At 33.3% G+C, this 26,266-nt stretch overlaps 1 protein-coding gene and 2 long non-coding RNA genes across 4 annotated transcripts; 1 reads left to right on the forward strand and 2 right to left on the reverse strand.

Moving 5' to 3' along the window:
- Positions 1–152: 152 nt before the first annotated feature.
- On the reverse strand, positions 153–1,666 carry LOC145793879 (uncharacterized). Its single transcript, XR_014333941.1, has 2 exons — positions 1,528–1,666; positions 153–402 (listed from the first exon to the last, which is right to left on the reverse strand). It is a non-coding gene; the product is annotated as an uncharacterized LOC145793879 (long non-coding RNA).
- A 1,121-nt stretch (positions 1,667–2,787) lies between these two features.
- Positions 2,788–3,938, reverse strand: LOC145793884 (uncharacterized). The gene is made up of 3 exons (XR_014333942.1): positions 3,692–3,938; positions 3,260–3,317; positions 2,788–2,972 (listed from the first exon to the last, which is right to left on the reverse strand). It is a non-coding gene; the product is annotated as an uncharacterized LOC145793884 (long non-coding RNA).
- A 13,277-nt stretch (positions 3,939–17,215) lies between these two features.
- On the forward strand, positions 17,216–22,929 carry LOC114291987 (xylan O-acetyltransferase 1). 2 transcript variants are annotated; one of them, XM_028235880.2, is made up of 6 exons: positions 17,216–17,407; positions 17,518–18,047; positions 18,158–18,329; positions 20,466–20,665; positions 21,307–21,465; positions 22,227–22,929. In XM_028235880.2, exons 2-6 carry the CDS (start codon positions 17,563–17,565, stop codon positions 22,573–22,575), a joined length of 1,365 nt encoding a protein of 454 aa, XP_028091681.2. In that variant the 5' UTR covers positions 17,216–17,407; positions 17,518–17,562; the 3' UTR covers positions 22,576–22,929. The 2 variants fall into 2 exon arrangements, with proteins under 2 accessions (XP_028091681.2, XP_028091678.2); XM_028235877.2 differs by lacking the exon at positions 17,216–17,407 and having other exon boundaries at positions 17,465–18,047.
- Positions 22,930–26,266: the final 3,337 nt, after the last annotated feature.

The raw sequence follows: 26,266 nt of genomic DNA on the forward strand, positions 1-26,266 counted from the left end.
ATTTAATTGCCAAAAACTTTATTTAGTTTTTTTTTTATTATAATTAATTTCTTCACAACCTGTATTTATTTCGTACAACCTGCACCCTATATTTAAACAAAATAATACATATATCTATTTCTATTTCGTTTCAACAATACAAAAATTTGATCTTTTAACATCAAATTCTATACAAATCTGAATTATCCAACCCAAAATAATAATTCCATACAAACACATGATGGGAAAATTCTACATCAAATGTCATTTACAGAATATTTTGAAAGTGTAAACATGATGGGAAAATTAAATTTATTTACTAAAACACTTGCTTAATTTAACAATGAAGCCATTGATGTAAACGCTTCTCATCCTTCAAGCTTGCTTCATATAGTTTGGTACCTTTCTTTCTGAAGACACCAACTGCAAAATAAAGCAAATGTAGTAATGCAATCAGAAAATCAAGAAATGGAATGGAAAGATGCAAGAACATTTTCCAATACACCCATTGCCCACGTCTTATAAAACATTGTAATAATCGCACCTTCAAATATAGTAGGAAGCTAAAAATCAAATATAGTAGGAGGCTAAAAATCATTAAGTGATCTATAAGTAAATCCACAACTATCAATCATTAATCTAAGATGCAACAAAATTTGGTATTTTCTCAAGCATAACTTAGCAGTCAAAATCATTAATGCATAACTAAAAAATATATATCATTTGACCATATTACTACAAATATTCGATTAACGTAATTTTTTTTAATAGTAGTCAATGAGCCTTGCATAATAAATAATTTAAATTATTAAAATTGTCTGAAATGGACTCAGTCGAGCTCTCACAGCAGCTTGTTGAATTCGATGTGCTCAAGTTTAGACCAAGTAGTAGAAATGGGTCTTCAATATGCAGAATGCCCAAAATTGACTTATTTTCATATGATTAAACTAACCAACACATTCAAATAAGTACAAGAATCTGAGTGAGTTAGAGCATAAAATTGTCTTCAATCCACCTAGTTCTAACTAAATATGAATAAAATATATGGGGATTCATCAACGAATGAGAATTTAACCACAACATATCTCATCAATAAATGCATACAAACAAACACAATGGTGAGATTATATCCAAATTTTTGATGACCATGTTCCATGGGGCTTGGCTAATTATGTAGTGGTTTGATTTGCTATTAATGTCTATCTCTCAATAAAATCACAATACTCTGTAACAGAGTTACAATGGTGTACATATATTGGTGACCATGTTCAATTGTGAAAGCAGATTGAAACAGATTCAAACACTCCATGTTCCAATTGTTTCTGATAAATTTGTCACTTGAGCATAGAATCAAACACTTGGTGGGCAAAAAATTTAACAATCCACATATCAAACAAACAATCACCTAAACCAATGATCCAAATTCAGAGTTTATGATCTAAATTTTCTAAATAATAATAGACCATAGATAATGAACCCAACAAAATACAAAAACCCAGATGAATGAAACAAATGGCATTACTAATCCGTAAAAAAATAAATGAAAACCTGGAAGAGTGGGCATGGTGCAAGAAGCGACGGGCTTGGGCGACTTCTCAACCTCGACAAGGTACGTACGGCAGTTTCCGGCAATGGAGAGGCGGGTGTGGTAACAGAATCTGGGAATTATCCAAAAAAACTACAAATCAAACTCCTACGAAAAAAAAAAGACAATCTGTAAAAATAATTTTCTTGTAGAATATTTACTCTTAGAATGATTTTTGGGGGAATTGTTGTTGGCCAACATTTGTTGTAACTAGGTTCATATATTTTTTCAATTTTTTATTACATATTTACTGTCGAGCACAAATATTATTGAAAACTGGTAACCATTACTCATTGGGTTGTTAATGTTAATATATGTAATAAAAAGTGCACATGAAATTAAAAGTGCATTCAAATTTATAACTTAGCATTATTTGGTTTGAGTCATGGTGAAATACTGAACATAGTTAACATAACACCAGCAACAAGAAAAATTGAAAATCAGATAATATGAAATTATTCTATAATACCCAAGAATAACACACACATGAAAAGATTAAGCACAGATCTGGGCTTAAAAACATTCATAATGCTATTTGTAAATATATATATATATATATATATAAAGTAATTCAAATGTGATGCTGGATGATCTCACATTATGGATGAACCCAATGTACAAAACTCCCACTAAAGTAGGGTCTGGATATACAACCTTACCCCCCATTATGGATCTGCAAATCAAATATTGTTTGCTGGATGGACAAAATTTATAAAATTGTATGACCTATTCAGTTTGGTTGGACACCCATTTGAGTGAAAGAAGTAGAGATCTTTTATAGCTAATCATTTCAAGAAGTGTGAGATCTCTCAAATTTCAATCTAGAATTCAATTGGTATATCCCTTAAAATCTTTAAATTACAGAGTTATTAAAAGTGCTTTTGAGTTTCAATAAAAACTATATCCCAAAGAAATATTTTTAGTTATGAGGTTGTGGATGAGAAAAAGAGAACATAGGAAAAGGCCCAATCTAAATTAGTTTGAGATTCTAGGTACCACAACCTAGTATTTCCGTTAACCAAAAACACCATATAAGACCACTAAAAAGCAATAACATCATCTCCATATAAACAAAAACTCACTGGAAGCATTTAAAATTGGGCTCATTTCATTTTGAACTTATAAAATTCAAACCACATCTAAAAAAAGTAATAACAGTTACTAAAAAAACTACAGAATGTAGAATAGAAAGTCCTAAGTACTGACAAAAAAAAGACTCTTACCCAGTCCAGCCCGTCTGGAAAAGGGTCAACCACAAAAGTTGGAATCTCCTCCATCAAATTGTCTGGATTTCTTGAATGCAAAACCCTAGTGAATCCTCCCATATCAGAACCTGGCATGGCTTTAACCTTCTTATACCAATAATACATGATCTGGCACTGCCACTTGCTGTAAGGTGCATCTGTGGCTGAGAATGAAAAAATTATAAGGAAATATTAACCCAAAGAAAAGGGACTGGTTTCTAAAATTGAACCAATAGGTGATTCTCCAGTAATTATCAAAAAGGTAGAGTAGCTTATATTCTAATGTTGCTTTAACTAGTAATTTGGTCTGATTCTAATAATTTTCTTCACATAAGAAGCACCTAAGGAATTTTAAATGCTCCTCACGTAAGAATGAAAGCAAAATCTGCTGATTCTTGTTGTGATTGAATCATTAAAAAGTAATATAGTACTGATAATTGTCAAGGCTGACCTTTCTTCTTCTCCTTTTTTGCCCCTCCAATAATGCTCCATTTGTTTGGGAATGTTTTCTGCATTACGTAAAATCTCAAGCTAAACTTATTTATGACTGATGCAGATACATTCTGATTGTTGTAACTGATCAAGTATTTGTAAATCCTTTGCCAAACTTGGCATATGGAGACTAACCAGTTGCATTCCCATTTTCTACATAAAACCAAGTAACACCAACAACAACAGAGATAACCACCAAGCCTCACAGCAGCTAATCAATCAAACCACAACCTCAAATCAGAGCATACCAGCATACCACAACCTCAAAACAGAGTAGGAACAAATCGTATTCAACAATTTATCCAATTGGAAATCACAAAAAAATTGAGGGAAATCGTATACAAATCTTTATTCACAAAGAGTGTACATATATATATAGAAAAGAAGATACCTGGTGCGAAATGGATGGAGAAGAGTGCTTTCGGTGGTGCCACATCAGTGAAGCAAAACGAACGGAGAAGAGGGCTTTCGGTGGTGCGATTCAAACGAAGAGAGAGGGCTTCCGGTGGTGCGATTCGAACAGAGAGAGAGGGTTTCCAGCATTGCTCGGGTGCATGTGAGAGGGCGAGGAAGAGATCGGTGAGAGGGTTTCACGAGCTCAAACTAGAGAGAGAGCGAGAGACAGACTGGGTGAGATTAGGGTTTTTTTTTTTTGGGAGGGGGGGAATGGGAAAAAAATAAAGGGGGGAGCGGGAATGGAAAAAAATAAAAGGGCGGGACTGAAAAATTAAAATAAAAATAAAAAAATAATTAAATAAATTTATTTTTTGTTAAAATATATTTTTTTTGTGGTTAATGAATTTTTTTTTTAATTTTTTTTTTAGTTATTAAGATTGAAAATTTATTTGTTTCATTTTTATTTTAGTGAAAAAAAATATTATTATTTTTTATTTTGTAGAAATAGGGGTAATATATATTTTAATGAAAAATATTTTCCACTAACATAAAAATTAATTTTCTGTAGTCAATGAAAAATAAAAAATAGACACAGAGAGAGAAAGAAAGAGAGAAGAGTGATAAGTGAGAGAGAGAGAGAGAGAGAAGAGTGAGAGAAACAAACAGACACAGAGAGAGAAAGAAAGAGAGAAGAGTGATAAGTGAGAGAGAGATAAAGAGAGAAAGAGATATATATAGAGACAGAGAGACAGAGAGACAGAGAGAGAAAGAGATAGCGAGAGACATATAGAAAAATAGAGAGAAACAAGAGATGAGAGAGATATATAGAAAGAGAGCGAAAAGAGATGAACGAGAGAGAGAGAATAGAAAAATAGAGAGATAGAGAGAAGAGAGATGAGTGAGAGAGACAGAGAGAGAGAAAAGAGAGATGAACAAGAGAGACAGAGAGAGAAAAGAGATGAGCGAGATAGAGAGAAGAGAGATGAGCAAGAGAGACATAGAAAGAAGACAAATGAGAGAGATAGAGAGAAGAAAGATGAACGAAAGACACATAGACAGATAGACAAATAGACAGAGAAAGAAGAGTGATGAGTAAAAGAGAGAAAGAGAAGAGTGGTGGTAGTTGAATGGCATTTGCAGTAGTGGTAAATGTGGTAGAGAAGATGGGTGGTGAGAGAGAGATATGAGTGAGAGACGAATAGAGAAAAGAGATAGAGAGACAGAGAAAGAGACAGAGTGATGAGCGACAAAGAGACAAAGTGATGAGCGAGCAAGTGTGCCGTCGCAAATAGTTTCGTCTCATATACCCACTTTTCTTGTAGTGAGGAATGAGAAGGAGTTGTGTGTGAGAGTGAGATGAGAAACGGAGAAGGGTTAGGCAAAATTTTGGGGGGAATCCCAATTTGAGAGGGAATTTCAAATTAAGATAAAAATTTTGTGAAAATATTTGCTGCTAATTTTTTTAGAGATGTGAAAAATAGATTAGGCTTGTTAAATTAATATTTTTTAATTTTATTTATTGTTTATACTTTTTACTTTATTGGAGTTTTATGACTCAGTTTGTGAAAAAAAAATTACAAAATTTAGAAATATTTAGAAAGTATAAATTTAAAAATAAGTCTTACAAATCAGATTTATTTACTCATAAGTCAATTGTGAATTTTTTTTACACACTTAGCCCTCGTTTTGATAATGAAATTTTTTTAAAACTTTTTAAATATATGTTTTGTGTCTGTAAAATGATTATTTTTTTAGTACTGGTAATAATATTGAAAAATTTATTAAAATGATAAATAATTGGGATATTTTGTCTTTTATTTGTGAATTTTGATTTATTCTTAATTTATTAGTGTTATTGAAATATGATGATGTAAAAAGTATAAATAGTTTAATTGTACTTTTTAAAAATAATAAATTTATTATTAAAAATTAAATTCATTAGACTGACCTGTAACTATGCCTTTAAATTTTTGCAATGTAAAACTATCGACAAACAGCCAATAACAAGTTGCCCATTTTAGCATACCTTTCGCGTGAGGGCCCAATTATTACAATTATTAAAAATAATAGTCTATTTTTAGAATTTAATTTCTTTTTATAATACAATTATTACATTTTAAAAATATTAATTTTTTAAAATTACCTTTTGATAGTATATTTTTTTAGAAATATCAATTGTCATAATTGTTCTGTTTGTATTATTAATGGATTTAAAAAAAGGACAAAATAAGAAATTCATATTATTTTAATAATTAATTTTTTAAAAAAATTAATATTTTTAGATAATAAAAAATAAAATAAGATATTAATAATTTTGGATGGTGGGTGTACAACCTAAAAATAAAAATAAAAATAAAAATAAAATAAAAATAAAAATAAAATAACTATTTTGTTTAGTCAAATTTTCAAGTGGAGACTAATGGTATTGTTATTAATAAAATAAAATAACTATTTTGTTAATTTTTTTATTTTCATTCGGCTACCAAAAAATGTAGTAGCCAAAAGTAGGTCATTGGCGACTAAAACTCATTTTGTCGCCGAAACTTAACATTTGGCGACCAAAATTTTGGTCGGCAAAGATTAAAAAATAATTTTTTTATTTTCATTCGGCTACCAAAAAATTTGGTAGCCAAAAGTAGGCCTTTGGCGACTAAAAGGAATTTTGTCGCCGAAACTTAAAATTTGGCGACCAAAATTTTGGTCGGGAAAGATTAAAAATTAATTTTTTTATTTTCATTCGGCTACCAAAATATTTAGTAGCCAAAAGTAGGTCTTTGGCGACTGAAACTCATTTTGTCGCCGAAACTTAACATTTGGCGACCAAAATTTTGGTCGGCAAAGATTAAAATTTAATTTTTTTATTTTCATTCGGCTACCAAACAATTTAGTAGCTGAAAGTACGTATACAGCGACTAAAAGAAATTTTGTCGCCGAAACTTGACATTTGGCGACCGAAAGTTTGGTCGGGAAAGATTAAAAATTAATTTTTTTATTTTCATTCGGCTACCAAACAATTTAGTAGCCGAAAGGTACCTCTACGGCTACTAAATTTTTATTTAGTCGCCAATTGTCATATGTTTAGCTACTAAAAATTGTTTTAGTCGCCAATTGTAATATCTTTAGCTACTAAATTTTTTTTAGTAGCCAATAATCAACATTCCCCTACTAAAAAAAATTAGTAGCTAAAAAGTTGACTTTTGCCGACTAATATTATTTTTGGTAGCCAATTCCGTGACTTTTGGCGACTAAATTAGTTTTGGTAGCTAAAAGTGGTCGGCAAAAATGCTTTTTCTTGTAGTGAAATCACCAATATGATAAACTTATTGACAGTAATAGATGAAAATAACAAAATATCGTAACCCACCGTTCTTAGATGATGAATTAATGAACAAAAGGCACAAACCAGGACACAGGTTTTCATAATGGTAGGACCAACTCCTAGATGCATACAAATATGAAGAAGTGAATGAAAGCCAAATCATAAGACAATGACTAATATTTACCCAATTTAAAAACTCAATTAATATAATTTCAATGAATCATATATGTATTAGATGAAATCTACTATCCATTAACTTCTTCGTTGGATCATGTTCATGTTCTTAGGTTGGACCAATCAATTGTAAGGTCAAAAAACCTTAGCAGGTCTTTGATCCACAAAGTTTTCCTTGCTTCCCTAAAAACACTTCTTTTGATGACAATAATTTGAATTGCGAATTCTCTAGCTCAAATAAAAAATAAAAAATAAAAAATTCCCAAATGGTACAAATAGAAAAAAAGATCAGAACTAAATTTTGCAAAACATTGAGTAATTAAATTCCCTCAAAAATCAACAATCAAAAAGAAGACTATACCCAAAAAAAATCCCAACGAGTTTTCAGATCTCAAACAAATAAAAACTGTCAGATCTGAAACATGTATTTTAGAATGAAAATCTCATATCTAAAAGGATATTGTTTCGAATGAAAATTTTTAATGAGGAAAGAATATACACTTTCGAATGAGAAATTTCAAATCTCAAACAAATATTTTTGAATGAGAAATTTCAAGTCATAAATATATATTTTTGAATGAAAAATCTCAGATCTGAAACATATATTTTTGAATAAGAAATCTCAAATCTCAAACATATTTTTGAATGAGAAATCTCAGATCTGAAACATAAATTTTTGAATGAGAAATCTCAGATTTGAAATCTTAAACATATGTAAACCCTAGGAGAAGAATCGATGGAAGGAAGAGCTTGAGAGAGAGAGAGAGAATACGAAATTGAGATTGTATACAGTGGTGCTCACCTTAGTCAACGATGCAGATGGTGGTGGCGGTGGAGGTTCCAAATCGAGAGACAGAGAGAAAAAACTTCGAAATCGAAATCACTCTGAGGTTGAATCGTAATATCTGAGAGTGAAGGGTTTAGAGAGAGAGCCAGCGATCGGGTGAGTGAGAGATTTGAGGGATTGATTTCTCTGAGACTGAAGGTTTCCCAGATTCAAAATGAGGGCTTGAAGAGAGAGAGAGAGAGAAGGGTTCTCTGATTCTCACAGAGCCAAGAGAGAGCGAGGAATAACATTATTGTAACACATGTGAAGGCGTTGAAAAAACGACTTGGATTCCCTAAACGGTACCGTTTTATTCAAAATAAAATGCGACGTTTATAAAACGTCGTTAAATGTTAAAAACAGTGACGTTTAAAAAAGCGCCGTTAAATAAACGCCGTTAAATCCTATATTTCCTGTAGTGCAAGCATCTTTGATAGTCTAAACCAAATCAATCTCTCTCTTTGTCTCTCTCATTTATGTTCTATTAACCCATTTTTGGATGGACATCATCAATATTCAGTGATAAGAAGAGATGATAATTTAGGAAAAATGGGTAAAAAAGGATAACCAGATCAATTTGGGTAAGTATAGGTCTCTTGTCGTTTGTCTAGAAATAGAAAAAATAAGGGATTTTTATTTATTTATTTATAGGTCTCTCGAAGATAAATATTCATACCTTTTTTTAACTGTTCCACAAAACCTATAAAAATTACGAAAGCCTTGTAACCTTGCATATTCTCTGATGGTGAGGACCCAGTCCTACTCTGGATCTAATGCTGCCTAAAACAATACTGATAACCTTGATATTTTTCCATTTAATTTAATCAAATAAAAAACACTAGCTAGAAAGGTACCTGATTGCGAAGATTATGAAAATTAACTACTCATTTTAGATTTCCCTTGTTCAAAATTGAGGACATAATATGGTTACCTATAAGTAAACAAAGCATAATTTCGAAACTAACATGTATATATGAATAAAGATCAAAACTATCTATATTACAGCTCAGAAGCCTACTAGATTTAGCCTGTGGCGGTGCCAAACCCATTCATAATCAAGAGGAATAAGCAAAGGTCCTCACACAGAACCCTTTGTTTCATAAACATTGTGTGATTTATTAGGTAAACTGTATATTTTTTTTAAACCACAGAGGAGGTGAGTGTAATTTACTCAAGAAAGAAATGAACTGAAGATTTGATTACCACAAACCTCATGCTGCCAATTAGTGTAATTAAAACCATGAAGTCACATGACATGGTTTTTTTCTATGTTCTTTGGACCGTAATGTCTACAACTAAAATTTTATTGTCTTGAAATTTGTATTTACACTTGGCAGCATATTTTCTTGTACTTGCATGCATCAGTTAAAATCAAGTAGGTTGGTGACTCTGTTTGGTGCAGTTTAACATGACCTCTCTTTTCTTTTGTTTATTTTTTAAATTTGACTTTTTTTTGTGCTTGCTTCATTTGAAGGCATAATAGTTTGGTCTTTATTGATTTATTTAAGAGAGCAATATATTTCTTGAATCTACCATAATCTATCAAGAGTATTGTAGAAAATGAATGGAAAATGTTTATAGCGTTTCTAGCTTAAACCCGGCCCTTTGTATGTTTTGAATTCGGGTTTCGTTGTCTTTTATAGTCATTCATGTCTTATTTTCCCTTATACCTCTTTAAGTTTGGCTGTTGGGTTGTGTTGGTTACGTTTGGAGTAGTTTGGTAGCTTGTTTTTCAAACTTTTGTTGCCCAGATTTTTGTCCCTCACTCGAGCAAAGCTTCTTACGCACAAGCGGTCTTTGTGACCATCCAATACTTTGGCAGGTTTGCAAAAAAATACTGAGAGTTTGCATTCTTCGCTTGGGCGAAACTTCTTAGGCTTGAGTGACAACCTCTGCCTACAAAACTATTAGGAGTTTGTATTCTACGCTCGAACGAAGCTTCCTGCGCTTAAGCGGTAAAACTTATTGTGTCTGGTTGCTCAAGTGACACATCTTGCGCTCGAGCGAACTGTGCATATATCAATTTGTAAACAGCCCATTTTAAGTCACTTTTTCATCTCACTCTCTCTCTCTCTCTAAAACTCATATTTCCCTTAAATATACCATCATCCATTGATCTCTACACCTTAGTCCCTTTGTTAAAGAGGTGAAGCTCACCTAGAGCTTTCATTTGATCGGAGCAAAGTCCATTTTCGACTTGATTGAAGTTTCAACCTTGCTCTTGGTTGTCTCCTAACTTGAGGTAGAGATACTTTCCATACTTTTTATGAGTTTTAACTTAGTTATTTGTCATTTCTAAACCATATTGCGAATTTGGAAGATTTAGAACAAATCTAGAGTTTTAAATAAAAATCAAAAGAGGGGTTTTTCAAATAGGTTCTTGGAAATGATTTTGATATTGGATGTAATGTTGAGTTAGGTGAAAATGGTTGATTTTGATGCTTGGGGTTGATTTTGAAAAGAGTAAGAATTTGACCCTAAATGCCTGAAATGTCGGTTTTATGTAAATAATGAAATTGATGTTGAAATTATGAAATTGGATTAGTATTGACGAGGATGGTAGAGTTGGATATGTATTACCACTCACCTCTTGAAATTTGGAAAATGTATCTTTATGGAATGTAAATTATTTGTTTAGAAATATCTATTTTGGGCTATCGGTGAAGGGTAGCTATGAGTATTGTAGAAATTGCATGTGAATTAGGAGGATTGAAACTATTTTCTCATTCATTTGCATTGAGCATTATCTCACATTTATACATTAAAATGTTTATCGTTTTGAGAAAAAAGGTGAAATTGGGAAACATGATTTGTGTTGTTGAATTAAGTTGGCTTAAGTGTTCAGGGTAAAAGTCCTGAAAACCACGCGTATATATGGGTGCCGATTCTGCGGACAAAATTTTCATGAAATGGCAATAGTAGTGCTTTTATAGCCTACATTTACATAGGTCTCGGCTTACGGTTTCCTCGGGACGAAATTTTCGAGAAAGGTTGTATTTGTTATAGATATTTTCAAAGTGTGATTCACTGTCCTATTTTCGATTGAAATGGAAATGATTTATGAATCATGATATTCACTTGGCATTGTATGGTTTTTGGAAAGGGATAAAAAAATGTTTTTGGCTTGAATATCGCATATGCATTGACCTTATAGTTTTGTTAAGATTCATATACTGTATTGGATTATTTATATTAGGCTTTGACTCACCTTATGTGGGAAAAACATTTCAGGTGCTAAAGCAAGTCACTTCATTGTAAGTTCATTTGATACATTCAAAATATAAATTTTCCAAGGAGTCACAACTGCTTCTGTACAAATGTAAAATATTGTATCTGAATGCAGCAGCAAATAAGTTAACAGCGCATGCCTTAATGTGTAATAAATCAGATTGATCTGAGTACCACAAAGGCTAGCCCAACCAGAACCAACAAAAAGTCTCTCAAAGCTTGCTCAAAAGCATAAGTTTTTTAAGAGGCGTCTAAGGAAGAGAGCTGTAGAAGAAAGGGTTCAAGTTCTCCTGCACGATCATGGTTGCAGCGAACTTATTCAATCCATCGTCGTGAACCTTTGGATTATGGTCGTGATGGAGAAATAAACGGTTGGAGTCACCCACTTGATTTCCTTCACAGCAATGCTGACAATGACACTAGTGCCACGAGATCGTAGGACCAAGGCAACATGAATAGCGCTGAAAAGTTTAATGTGGGTGGTTTTGATAATGCTTTGGAATGCTTGGAGCATAAACAGCTTGCTGAGAACCACACAATTTTCCCAAAAAAGTGATATTTGGCAGAAATATCTTTTAAAGAAAAGGAGCCCAATTACGGACTCATTTGAAAGCATGAGAGGCAGATTGTGTCATCTGCAATTGCAGTTTTTGAAATCATATCTTTTTGCTTGTCTTGTTGAATTTGTTATTTGATAGGATTGCAATATATGTGTAATACAATATTTTTTCCTTTTATTTTTTGGTTTATGCTTGTTGCTTGATTTTGGTTTAGAATAATCATGTCATGTTTACCTAAATCTAGTCAATATATCGAAATAGCAGCAAAACTTTATCCATATTATTGCTATTTTTCAGTTCCATTATAGGTATTTTTTTAGTTAAATCTAACAAAATTAGCACAATTTCAAAAAAAAGAAGAAGCTATAACGGCGTTTTCCCAAACGCCACTGTAGTGGCAACAGTTATATTTTTAAAATAGGACAAAATCTATCACATTATTTTTAAAACGTCACTAAATATTGGATGATATCATTTTATCGTTATTTATCATATTTAGCGGCGTTTTCAAACACGCCACATATACTAATCTAACAACGTTTTTAAAGTACCATAACGTTACAGCGACGACTGTATCTCTAGCGTTTGGTGCTAAACGTTACAAAAAGAATTAGCGGCATTTTTTACACTTATAACGACATTTTTTAAACGCCGCTAAATGTTAATTTCCAACAGTGCCTCCATCTCCCCTCTGGCCACCACGCACCACTGACAACCACTTGTAGCCACCTCTTTTGGCCATCGTCGCCGGAGACTATTTTTGGCTGGTCTCCCTACTCTTGCTATTGACTAACTTTCATCTCCGACCACCCCTTTCACTGGTTTTCAAAATAAGATTTTGAAATTATGTGTGTATCAAGATGGAGTAGAGCCATAGCTGACTCTTACCCTATTAGGGTTCTAGTGAAGTGGATGGAAAAATATGAAATCCGAAGAAGATTTTGCATGATAATGTTTTTGTTTTCAAGGCATTAGCCAAAGATAGGGGGTGTAATTTTGGCCCGACCCGGCCCTGTTCGCCCATCCAAGCTCGAGTCGGGCCCATGTCGGACTTTGCGGGATCCCATCAAAATTGGCTAGGTCAGAAAATTAGGCCCAAACCCAAGCCCAAGCCCAGGCCCAGGCCCAAGAGTGTTCCGGTTTTAGATGGACCAGTGGGCCAGGCCTTGGGCTTTGGGCAGGCCTAAACAAATTTTTAATTTTTTTTAAAAAATTTTTTTACCAAAATTTTATTATTTTTCATTAAAAATAACACTGGGCCTCGGGCGGGCTAGCCTTGGGCTGGGCCGAGCTTCAAAACGATGGCTCAGGGCCAAGGCCTCGAGCTGGGCTTGGGCCTGGGCCTAAATGGGCCGAGCCCACCCCGGGTCGCCCACGGGCCACGGGCCATTTTTACACTCCTAGCCAAAGATTATTTATACTTCTCTGTGACACTTTTGTTTGAAAACACTCACAATTATTAAATTATTAAAAAATTCAAAATATAATAATACTGTCAAAATATGATTCAATAAATATAAATATTTAAAACAAGATAAATACTAATAAGTGTTACTACCTTATTATTTAATATTAAGATCAGAATTAAAATTGTTTTACAATTTGATAAATAAATAAAAAAGGAAGGGTTAACTAATTTTGAAATCAATCAAAGGTGTTTTGAAGTAATAAATATTACTTATTAACAAAACGTTTAAAACAATGGTTTGACATCTCTTATATTCACATTTTAATATGAGAGCATTTGAGGTGCGTGTGACCATATCACGAGTCATAATCTGAATCGTTCATTTTGTAAGGTTTCAATATATATCATGAAAACAATTAGTTCGATCAGTTAATCAAAATATTTTCATTTTATCACATTTGTTTTCAAAAAAATGGAGGCCAAATATATTTTTGAAAATAGACCATCTATTTTTTTAGAGACAAACACCATAAAATAAAAATATTACGATTATCGGATCGACTTAATTTTTTTCATAAATAATATACATTGAAAATTATATAAAATGAACGGTTTAGATCATTGAAACAAAACTCATAGTAGGTCTCACTGATCCCTCAAGTTCTCTTATATTAAGATATGAACATAAAAAAAAATCTAATCCTAAAACAAAAACACAATTCGGATTCGATGCCTCCGTTGGCCCCAACAAACATAAAGAACCACAAATTAATTAGATTTTTGCAACTATGGTAACAGATGGGGCAATACCTCGTGACAATAATTTTCCGTATTGGATTCTTGTCTTCGTGGTATATTCATTTTCTAATGAATAACTCTACTAGCACGACAAAAAAATTTCATTACACACTTCATTTGTATATATTTTTTATTACAATTTTATTTTTTATGAAATTATTAATTGATTCCTAAATCTTAAAATTCAATACACAATTTCTCATCCCACCCACCACTCTTTGCCGTTGCTATGTCAACCTTCCACCTCCAACAACACCCTTATTAGGAGTGTAAAAATGGCCCGTGGCCCGTGGTGGAATGGGCCCGGCCCGTTTAGACCTGGTTCCAAGCCTAGTCCGAGGCCTTGAGCCTGAGTCATCGTTTTGAAACCTGTGGCCTTGTCCATTGGCCCACTCAAAAGCCTGGCCCGAGATCTAGTATTATTTTTAATGGAAAATAATAAGTTTTTGGTGAAAAAAAAAAAATTTGTTTAGACCTGCCCAAAGCCCGAGTCGAAACCTGGCCTACTGGCCCGCCCATAGCCCGAATACCCCTGGGCCTAGGCCTAGTTTTCTAGACCGTGGCCCGGCCAGGCCCGATTTTTGGCAGGAGCCCGCAAGATCCGACATGAGTCAGGCCGGACCAAAATTACATCCCTACCCCCTACAAACCGCAACCCCAACCCTCCTTTCCTTGCTGAATCAAAACCCCCACTACTTGTTCTTTTTTTTTTTTTTTTCTTCTTCTTCTCCTTCAAATTCTAGATTTGAATCTCTTCTCTCTCACTCTCAACCATCTGATCAGAATACCTAGCTATGAATTTGACTTTTTACCGTGACAAAATAAACTTTAATGAGCCCGTCTCACAGCTGTGTGATTACAAGGCTCATGCTCCATAACTTGTTGCATATTATATATGTAAGTTACAATTTAATTTGATTTTTTTTATTGCTATTCATTGTTATGTTTAGTTATGTCCTAATGTCAATTAATTTTGAATTAAAAACTTTCAAAAATTTATCATATTTAAGATAGTTAAAGGTAGATTTTGGTCGAGTTTGTTGGACAAGTTTGTATTCTGGATTTATTATTTTGGTCTCTCACATTTTCATCTGCACATACAACCAAGACATATGTATGTAGAATGTTAAAATATTGTTTAAATTACTCAAACTTAATTAATATACTCTAAACAAAGATTAGTCAATTCAATATCATTTAGTTTTTGATTAAATGCCTAAAAAAAATTAATGCATTCAATAAATAACGTTCAAATACTACACTTAATGTGTGTTTGAGAAGAAAAAGATTAATACATCAGATCACTAAAAATAAAAATACACATGACATATACTTACACCTTTTGTACAACAGGATTTTCCTGTTTGACGATACATTATTGATAGATGAAACCATCTAATTTACCTCAAAATTTTAAAACAGCAAAAATCCGTGAAAATTTTGATTTTCTTATCACTAAATATAAAAATAATCACTTTATTTAGTTTGACAGTTTTAAAAATAGTAAAAATTTGTGAAATATTAGCAAAATATAAAAATTTAGTATATTGTTATCTTTTATTTATTGAATTTAAAAAAAAAATTAAAATATTTTACTTTTTAGTACATTTAGATTAAGTGAATTAAAAAAAATGTAACTATAATATTAAGAAAATTCGCTATAAAAAAAGGGATAAATTACCAATAGATCGTAATAGTTGGAGTTAATTTCCATTAAATTCTATTGAAAATAAATTCTAGTAAAATCCCCGTAAAAAATAATTTTTTGTAATAATTTTTTGCGTGTCACTAAAAATTAATAATTAGTGGCTTTTTTATCACGATTTTTATAAATTGTCGCTAAAACTTATGATCAGTGACATTTTTCTGTGATGAATTTTTCAAACTGTCACTGAAAGTTGAAAATTAGTGACTTTTTTTAATTTGTCACTAAAACTTATAATTTGTGACATTTTTTATGATACAATTTTTAAACTGTCGTTGAAAATAATAATTAATGACTTTTTTAATAATATTTGATAAAAAATATCATTAATTATCATAGGACCTATTGGCCTTAAACAAAAGGACAAATTACACCAATGGTCCCTATAGTTTGGGACTTGTGTCACTTTGGTTCATGACCTTTCAATTGTAACATATTTGACCCTAAATTTTGAATTTTGTTTCAAATAAGGACAATTAAAGATACTATTGTTCAATTTCAAGGGCAAAGCTATCAATTTGATAAAATATAAACTAATTTGACAAAAATAAATGTCAAAAAATATTTTCAAATTTTAAAAAATTATTTTTATCCACCAAAGATAAAATTATGTAAAATTAATAAATCTTTTACATATTTATTTATTTATTTATTTATTTTTATCAAATTAATTTATATTATGTGTTTGGATAATGATCATATAATTGGTAGTTATTTTTATTTTCATTAAATTGGTTTTTATTATTTCAAAAGTCAAATATGGCGATAACTCTGTTATTATTATTAAACCAATCTATTGAATAAAAAAAATCCAAAAATAAAAATATTTCATATATTAAATATATCGATTATACATTAGAAGCTTAACAACCATCCATTACAGGATCATAATCCAAACACATAATAAAAATTAATTTGGTAAAATAAATAAATAAATAAATAAATGCGTAAAAGATTTATCAATTTTACATAATTTTATCTTTGGTGTGTAAAAATAATTTTTCAAAATTTAAAAATATTTTTTTTGATATTTATTTTTGTCAAGTTAGTTTATATAATATCAAATTAACGACTTTACTCTTGAAATTAAGCAATGGTCTTCAATTGTTCTTATTTGCAATAAAATTCAAAATTCAAAATCAAGTGTCACAATTAAAAAGTCAAAAAATAAAATGGCATGAGTCTTAAACTATAGGGACAATTAGTATAATTCATCCGTAAAAATAATAGAATTGAAAAACTCAAAATGTGGAAAATTGGAAGGTCCCAGGTTTTAGTCCTCAGGTTTGATATGTCTCTGTTTTCTGGGTGAATTGTGTTGAGTTCGATTATCTCATCACACAATGATCTCATCCATCAACCACAACAAGAGGCAGGATCTCAATCAAAATTCAACAGTCAATCGAAGTTGTTTTGCGCCTCAAGATTCAAGCCTTACCCTTCCGTATGGAAGGCAGGTGACTTATCCACCTGACCACCACCCCGGTGGTATGTGGCGCGTGATTGGAGTAGTTCAATTCACTCCTCTGATGCCCCTCTCTGTCTCTCTCTCATAGATAAAATATATATGGATTTCAAGAACAATCTGAGAAGGATAGCAACATTTGAGCCACCACCAATAACCAAACCAGTTTCTTGAAGACAACCCATCTCACCAAATCCCAACTAAACAAACCTAACAAATCCAATTCATGTTTCTCTCTCTCTCTCTCTCTCTCTCTCTCTCTCTCTCTCTGTTATGTTACTTTTTCTCTCTATATTTCCAAACCTCTCTCTCTCTCCCTCACCACTCTTCTCATGCAGGCACCTCGCCGGAAAACACCACTCTTCTCCTCCCAACCACTCTCAATGAAGAACTCCGGTGGCGGCGCTACTGGCCGCAAAACCACCAACCTCTCTGTATTCGTCGTGGTCTTCTCTATATTTCTATTCGGATGCTTCATGTACAACGAAGACATGAAATCCCTCGCCGAATTCCCATTCTCAAGGTCCAAATCTCAAGAAATTCAAGAAAAAGAACAACAACAATCTGATCAGAACAACCCAGTTCAAGAAATCATCAAGAACGATCAAGTGAACTCTGTTTCTATGAATTCAAGAACCCAAGAAAGCGAATTTCGAGTCGAGGAAGACGATGATGAAGAAGTTGAGTTGCCACCAGAGGATTGTGATCTCTTCAAAGGAGATTGGGTTTTAGATAATGTGACTCATCCAATATACAGAGAAGATGAATGTGAGTTCCTCACAGCTCAAGTCACTTGCTTGAGAAATGGAAGAAAAGACTCACTCTATCAGAATTGGAAGTGGCAACCCAGAGATTGTTCTCTGCCCAAGTACCAATTTTCTTTCTTGAATTCCCCTTTTTTTTTTTTTCTCTTCTTTCTCTTGTCCAATATTCTGTTATTGGTTTGTGTTATTGATGATTGGGTGTGTTTGGTTGAAGGTTTAAAGCAAGATTGTTGCTGGAGAAATTGAGAGGAAAGAGACTAATGTTTGTTGGAGACTCGTTGAATCGGAACCAGTGGGAATCCATGGTATGTTTGGTTCAATCTGCTGTTCCACGAGGGAGGAAAAGCTTGTCAAAGAATGGCTCTCTCTCCGTTTTTAGAATCCAGGTCTCTCTCTCTCTCTCTCAAAAAGATTACAGCAATTATGTTTTCTTAACGCTGTGTTTGGTTGGGGGTTTTGGGAAGGGAAATGGAAAGGGAAATGGAAATAAAAGGAAAAGGAGAAAGAATTAATAGAATTCCAAATCCCAACTATGTTTGGTTGTGTTGGTTATAAAATAGAATTGATGTCCTAAAAGGTATCCTATTTTTTTATTTATTTCTCACCCCCTTTCTTTTCTCATATATTTTTTATTATAACCAAACATAAATAGGATTACATTTCTCATTCCTTTTCCAAATCTCACCTCAAAAACTCCAACCAAACACAGCATAAATGTCACAGTAGAAAGGTGGCTCTGATGGTTGATTTGATTTAATTATTTTTCTTGACACAATGATTACTAACATGAGCACATTATTCTCTCTTTAGATTTTTAGGTGTTGATCCTAACCTCCTCCATTTTTTTTTTTTTTTTTTTTTTTTTTTTTTTTTTTTTTAGAGGGTAAATTAGAAATACATCTCTTAAGTTTTAATTAAAATATGAATTGTTCTTTGTGATTTTGGAAATTACATTTCACCTCCTAAGATTTTTAATTTTGTAACAAATCTCTCATTTTATTAATAAATCATCAAGTTAATTAACAGTTTTTAATGATGTTAGAAATATGTTTCAACTAATAATGTAGATAATTTTATTATTATATAGGAGAGCAATTATGAATTTTATTTTTTTAGTTAATTTTGTTAAATAAAAAATTCTAATAAGATGATATTTGTAATTTTTTAAATCACAAAAGATAATTTATATTTTAAATAAACCTCAAGTAATATATTTGTAATTTATCTTTTTTTTAATAGCCATTTTTCAATGGGGACCTTTGCGTTTCTTTTTCTAGCCAATTTCTTTGCCATGTCCTCGAGTTCAAACCAGAGCTAGTTTAGAAAGAAAAAGTGAAAGAAAAAGCGAAATAAAAGGATTATTTTTGTTTTTATATTAATTTTATGATTAGGGTCATTCATTTTTTGTTGGGTTTAGATTATATATTTGAGTAGAAATTTAAAAATGGAAGGAAAAAAAAAAGTAAAATATAAATGAATAAAATTATATTTTATTTATATTTTCTCTTTTTATTTTTAAATTCTTATCAAAATTCATAATCAAAACACATACTTAATATTGATGATTAATTTACTTGGTGGGAATCACATTGGCTTCACATAAATAATTAAACGGAATGGTTAGTTAATTAAAGAGAAGCTAATCTTTTTAACAGTATTTAGTTCGTATTTATGTCAAGTTTGGCAACACCAAAATAATCTATCTTTTTATCTTTTTTCCATCACATCACTTCTCTACTTTTCTGCACATCTTTTCGTAAAAAGACAAAAAGTACACTTATTTAAGTTATCCCATTGAAATAAATGCTAATAGATTATTTTGTTTAAATATTAATTCTTATGTTGGGTTCAATGAAATAGAACGAAAGGTACATTATCATTTACTAATTGATCATCAAGGCAAATGGCCACTCTATCATTTACATTATCACTTTTTTTCTTGGATACCTCATTTGTTAAATTGTAATTTACATTTATTTTTCACCTAATTGAGGTTTGGTACTGCTTAGTGGGGTGCATACTCCAAGTTTGGTACTGCTTACTGATACAGCCTCTGTTTGGCAAGTTGATTTTCAGGCTTTTTTGACTATTTTAGCCACAAAAAACAAAATAGGCTATTTTAGCCATAACAAACAAAACATCACATCCAACCTATAATCATTACATTCTTCTCTCACAAAAAAAGTCAAAAAAGCCAAAAAGCCAAAAAGCCCTTCCCAAACCAAGCTTTTTAGCCCAGGCTAAAATAGTCAAAAAAGCCAAAAAGCCAAAAAGCCAACCTACTTCCCAAACCAAGCCACAATAAGGTTGAAATGTGCATACTACCTAATTTGATGACAAACTTGGATTTAGCCATTCAATTATGTATTTTTCACCTAATAGTTGGAAAATGATATTATCTTATTAAACTGTACATGTCATACACTCACTGGCAACATTAGTTGATTAGGTGGACAACTCTTTGATTTAAAAATTACTCATAAACTAATCATTATTAATTTTATAATGTAAAAATTTTGCAGGATTATAATGCTACAGTTGAGTTTTACTGGGCCCCATTTATAGTGGAATCAAACTCAGATGATCCAGATATGCACAGCATATTGAATAGGATCATTATGCCTGAATCAATCAATAAACATGGTGAAAATTGGAAGGGTGTGGATTTTCTCATATTTAACACATACATATGGTGGATGAACACAGGTGCCATGAAAATTCTGTAAGTTCCAAATCAATTCCTTGCAATGCCTATCTATTTAAAATGTTTATTTCAAAAAAACTCGTTTTGTAAATTTTTTTACAAATTGAAATTGATAATCAAAAAATAGAAGGTAAATGGATAATTTTGTACAGTTATACAAGTTGCTTATAGCATTTTTTTATTTTATTTCAAGAATATGTATGAGACTATTTGATGCATCTTTTGAAAGAATAATACTTTTTAGTCGTCATTTGGAAATAGACTTTTTTTAGTTGATTTTTTAACTATTTTAGTTTGGGACTAAACCTTTGTTTGGTTGGATTTTTTTGGCTTTTTGTGCCTTTTGTAAAAGAGAAAGTGAAATGATTATTGTTTGAATGTGACATTTTATCTTATTGATTTATTTAATTTTTTTTTTTTTTTTTGGGTACTTTTTTATCTAAAAAGTTAATTGCTAAACAAGCTTGCACCAAACCAATCCAAAATCACCTCTCTTTCAGGTTCTCAATAATTAATGAATTTAAATTATTTTTACTTCAAGCTATAATTAAATATTGCACAAAAACTATATATACAAATAAACAATTCTTGTAGTAAGCTAATAATGTGGGTTTTTTTTTAAAAAAAAAAATTCATTTTGGGGGGGCTGATCGAAACAGACGAGGATCGTTCGATGAAGGGGCCACCGAGTATGATGAGATCCTACGGCCTGCAGCCTATGCAAGAGTGTTGAACACATGGTCTAACTGGGTTGATGAAAATGTGGATCCCAATCGTACCACAGTCTTCTTCAGCAGCATGTCTCCTCTTCATATCAAGTAATGTTCAATTTTATTTTTATTTTTATTTTTAAAAATTTTTATGGGTATTGTTTGTTAATAAATTTGTTTTAGCCAAAATCAATGCATTTCATTCTGTTATAATTATTATTATTAATTAATTAATGAGTAGTCACCTTCTAGGGTTATGATAAATTGAATTCATCGTCAAAAATTTATTAATTGTATCAACTCACTCTTTTGTTCTTTTATAGATGCGTCTAGAAATTTCGCTTCTTTGATAATGTTTTTAATTTTCTGTTTTTTATTTTAATTTTATAAGATATAGTTTAACTTTTAGGAAAAGTCAAAAAGTTATTTTTATTTTTTAAAAGGTATTTTGTACCAAAAAAAAAAAATAATGTTCTCAATTTTATTATTGTTTTTTTTTTTAAACACAAAAAATCAAAAACTAAAAATGAGAACAATACTAAACAAAGATTTTTATGGAATACGCGTGGTAAAAGTTTTCTTAGGATTGAATAATTTTCTGGATTAAATATAAAATTCAGAAGCTTGTGATAGAATGACTGAAAATTTGAATCATGAGCTAATCATTAATTAATAGTGGGACCATGAATCTTAGGCAAGATTTGATCTAGATGTTAATTTAATCTTGGTTGGTAAACCACTATATGATTTCTCTTTTTTTTATGATTATAATTTTGAAGAAATATTTCATATTTTTCATTAATAGTGAACCTTCTAATGGTGAATTGTTAAATACTGATTAAGTGAATTCAAAATTGGTAATGTAATAGGAGCTTGGACTGGGGCAACCCAGATGGAATCAAATGTGCTTTAGAGACTATGCCAATTCAAAACATGTCGAAGAAGCCGAATGTGGGCACAGACCGCCGGCTCTTTGTGATTGCAGTGAACGTGACGCGGTCGATGAAAGTACCGGTACATTTCCTCAACATAACAAGGCTCTCGGAGTACCGGAAAGATGCACATACCTCAATTTACACCATTCGTCAAGGGAAGATACTCACCGATGAGCAAAAGGCCGACCCAGCCATATATGCAGATTGCATCCATTGGTGCCTCCCAGGCTTACCCGACACGTGGAATGAGTTCATCTACACACGTATCATTTCTCACTCTTGACACGTGTCAATTGGCTCTTTTTCCTTTTCTTTTTTTTTTTTGTTCTCCATTTATCCCACAAATTGTATTTTAACTTTTGTGGTTTGGTGTCTATTTCTGTACCATTCTAGTTTTTTTAGTCTGTTTATAGGGCTGGTCTGTTCATTTTTTGGTTCTTCATTGTGAGCCCATTTGGATGTAGTGGCAATTGAGTAAGGGAAGTATATCAATCAATTGGGCTCAGAAGAGGGGGGGGGGGGGGGGGGGGGGGGGGGGGGGGGGGGTTGTTTAATAAAGTGCATACGAAATTGTAAGTACGCCAGCATCTTTCTTATTATAATTTCCAAGTTATTTATTTATTTATTTTTCCTTTGACATAATGGTATACAAATAAATTTTGTATGCATAAATTTTATTTAGAACACATGGCAGTGGTATTATGAATCGAAGTCACAAGTAAATGTTTTAGTTTGAAATGAAATAACAATAAGATGTAGGAACTTATTAGCATGGATGTTTAGCAACGGAATTTTGTTTTGTTACAAAACTAATAGTAATAATAATTAAAAAAGAAGTTGTATTTTTATACCTAAATTATTTCTTTTTAGAGATGAAATTTATTTTATCCTTAAATTTTTGTCTCTAAAATACCAGGGATGGTTGCCATAAGACAATTAAGTTCCATCAAATATATGTACATATAATATATGATAGACATCGAAATACATATATGGAAAATTTTTAAATGAAATTGGTGAAGCTAGTATAAAATTGGTCAACTAAATATAAAAATTACAATTTAAATTTTTTATTGGAAAATACAATTAAAGTTTTGTGCGAAAAATGTGTTATTAGTTCAGATTCATTTATACATTAAAAAAATAAGAATAATTTTTTACTTGAAATTTTTTATTTGATGTATTGGTGAATTATTATTGGTTCATTTATTGAGAAAATATAACAATTTTTTTGTTTTTGTTTTTGGACTTGTAACCCTGATAGCAACAAAAACATGCGACTTGCAATTTTCCAATAAAAATGGAGGCAAATTTGATGTGGTCATTTGTACAGTTGTATGAAAACTACCATTCATAGTTAACTCATGGGTGGTTGGGTGGCAAATATTTAAAAATAAAATTTAAGATTTTGAATTCTAATCATCCAAAAAAATTATTGAAGGTTTATATAATCATTAATTTCAAGGTCATGAAATTAATCGCTGTGCACGCAAATTGTTCTAGATATCCCGCTATCAAAAAACATTGTGCCTCACAATCAATTCCATCAATTTTTTTAATATCTTGATGGCAATAAGAAAATGATCTCACTTTTGCAATAAGAAAAAAGACAAGATATATTATCCTAAAATCACATCACTTTTTCAGGATAGATTATCCATTTTCTCTTATTTTGGAAATAGAAAACTTACCAAGGCAAAAGAACGAAAATTGCAATTAATTCTCCAAAACTAGGAAAAATTCTGATGATACAGCGTGTTTCAGATGGAACGGGTCGGATTGATCCATGCTACCCAAACCGGTGTGTCTCAGGTACCAAGTTCGCAGGGAGACCTGCACAAGAGTTCAATGGGGAACGGAGAGTCCCCCAGCGAACTCTCCGACGAGCAAGTTAGAAAAAGAGATGGAATGTAGAGATAGATTAGTGACAGAAAAGGTTAACATTCTTCTTATCTTCGATGCCTGCTTATATCCTCTGATAATCATTTTGTTGTCCCTTCCGATCTATCATCTTGGCCGAAAGTCTATGCTCCAGCTTGCCTTGTTCATGGTGAGGCCGTTCAGTCTCGACGGGGAGGGTTATCGCAATAAATGTTGTAAGGGACTTCATTAATGGCTGATGTGCAGTACAATAACTTTGCAGGATCTTTGTCTGCTTATGTGGCTTGTCCTTCTCTTGCCACGTGTTTAGATGTCATTGAATCTTAATGCCATGTTGAGCTCCAACAACGTTAGGCTTTAGTAGTTGAATTACGTATTGGACCCTAAGTGGTGGGCTATATCCTTTATGGGCTTACCCGTGTCAGTAGTCCCTCATTCCCAAGTGCAGATTTAGTCCAACGAAGGGAATAAAGAAGAAAACAGTAGTTGTGAGAGATCGACGGGGCGAAGACCGACCGTGAGGAGGGCCGACCGCGAAGGGTGACCAAGGAGAGGGACCTACCGTGAGGAGGGCCGACCGCGAAGGGTGACCGAGGGAAGGGACCGACCATGAGGAGGGTTGACCATGAAAGGTGACCGAGGGGTGGGACCAACCACGAGGGGGGTCGACCGCGAAGGGTGACCGAGGGGAGGGACTGACCGTAAAGAGGGCCGACCGCGAAGGATGAGTGGCGGTGCGCGGGGCTCGAGAGGCGGCAGGGCACGTAGTGAAGTGAAGTGAAATAGACAGGGAAGGGGAAAAGGCTAGTGAATCGTGGTAGTACACGTGGCGGAATCCCGTAATGGGAAAGATTAGGCGTTGAGCAAGAAATGAAACGATAGGTCAATATAGAGTGTTTGAAAATGAGGTTTTGAAAAAATTTTGAAAATTTTCTAACTGGAAAAATTTGATCTTGACCCTTGGAATACAGGTAAACCTTGGGCTTTTGGTGTTATCTGCTTTACTTATCTTTTTGCAAAAAATCAAAACGTTCCAGAAGTAAACTCTTTTGTGTCGAGTGATACACATTTGCAACATTTTGTGAACTATCTTGTACCAGCGTCTGAAGCTATACACAGGCATACCAGAGAGATGGCTCGAGAGGATGTGCCCACCATGAGACTAGATGCGTTGGGGGACGACGACGCGGTAAACCTGGCGGAGCAATACAGGACGAAGAGGTGAGTAGGAAGTGAAGGGGAACCAACGGGGCGACCCCGTTCGTCCACATTGATAGCAGCTGTGAAGCCAATCAGTCAAGTAGAACCAAACCACTGGTATACGAAGGCCGACAAATCGACTTTTACAGCGGAAGAGTTGGAGGAGATGCGCAGGAAGTATCAAATTCCCGCGGAGATAGAGCTGAAATTGCCGACGTCGAAGGAGAGGCCATCCGACGCCCGACCGGGAAAGTTTGCCCTTTACGAAGAGGCGCTAAAGGGGGGGTTGAGGTTGCCACTTCCCCGGATAGTAGTGGACGTGTTGAATCGGCTGGAGGTGGGTCCAGGCCAACTGATGCCGAATGCGTGAAAGATTTTGCTGGCATGTGCAAGCGCGTGGCCGCGGGCAAATGAGGGGGCTGCAATGACGGTGGATGAGTTTTTTCCATGCTACAAGGCTTCGGGCCAGCAAGAGACTTGGGTCACCCTACAAGCGGCGGCAGGGAAGGGTCTAATGGCGGGGTTGTCATCGTCAGTGAAGGGGTAGAGGTCGCAATGGTTCTACGTGTCCGCCAATGGAGGAGTAGGAGTGCGCACAGTGTGGAAGGTGCCAACCAAGTTGGTTGAGTCAAGGTTGGAAGTGGAGGCAGAGGAGAGGGTGAAAAATCTGAAGGCATGGAGGGAGAAGGAGGGTGCCAAGTGGGACGACCTCGTGCAACCCTTAGCCTTGTTTGCCTCAAGGCTAGGCCCTTAGTCGACTGATGGAGATCTTGCGCCGGCAGAACTGGAGGTGAGGAGGAAGAGGCAAGAGGTGGAGGACAGAACCACCTTCGCCAAGGCCGATCAGTACAAAGAGGCGAAGTTAGGCCGCCCGCCCAAACTGATCGCGAGGG

The sequence above is a fragment of the Camellia sinensis genome, chromosome 1 (genome assembly GCF_055761805.1).
Source record: "Camellia sinensis isolate YWXY chromosome 1, ASM5576180v1, whole genome shotgun sequence".
Lineage (NCBI taxonomy): Eukaryota > Viridiplantae > Streptophyta > Magnoliopsida > Ericales > Theaceae > Camellia > Camellia sinensis.

Excerpts from the sequence above, each read along its gene's own strand:
- LOC114291987 (XM_028235877.2), top strand. The coding sequence starts at position 17,512 with ATGCAGGCACCTCGCCGGAAAACACCACTCTTCTCCTCCCAACCACTC. Across the intron at positions 18,048-18,157 it reads AGAGATTGTTCTCTGCCCAA|GTTTAAAGCAAGATTGTTGC; the intron begins GTACCAATTTTC and ends GTTTGGTTGAAG. Across the intron at positions 20,666-21,306 it reads ACAGGTGCCATGAAAATTCT|ACGAGGATCGTTCGATGAAG; the intron begins GTAAGTTCCAAA and ends TGATCGAAACAG.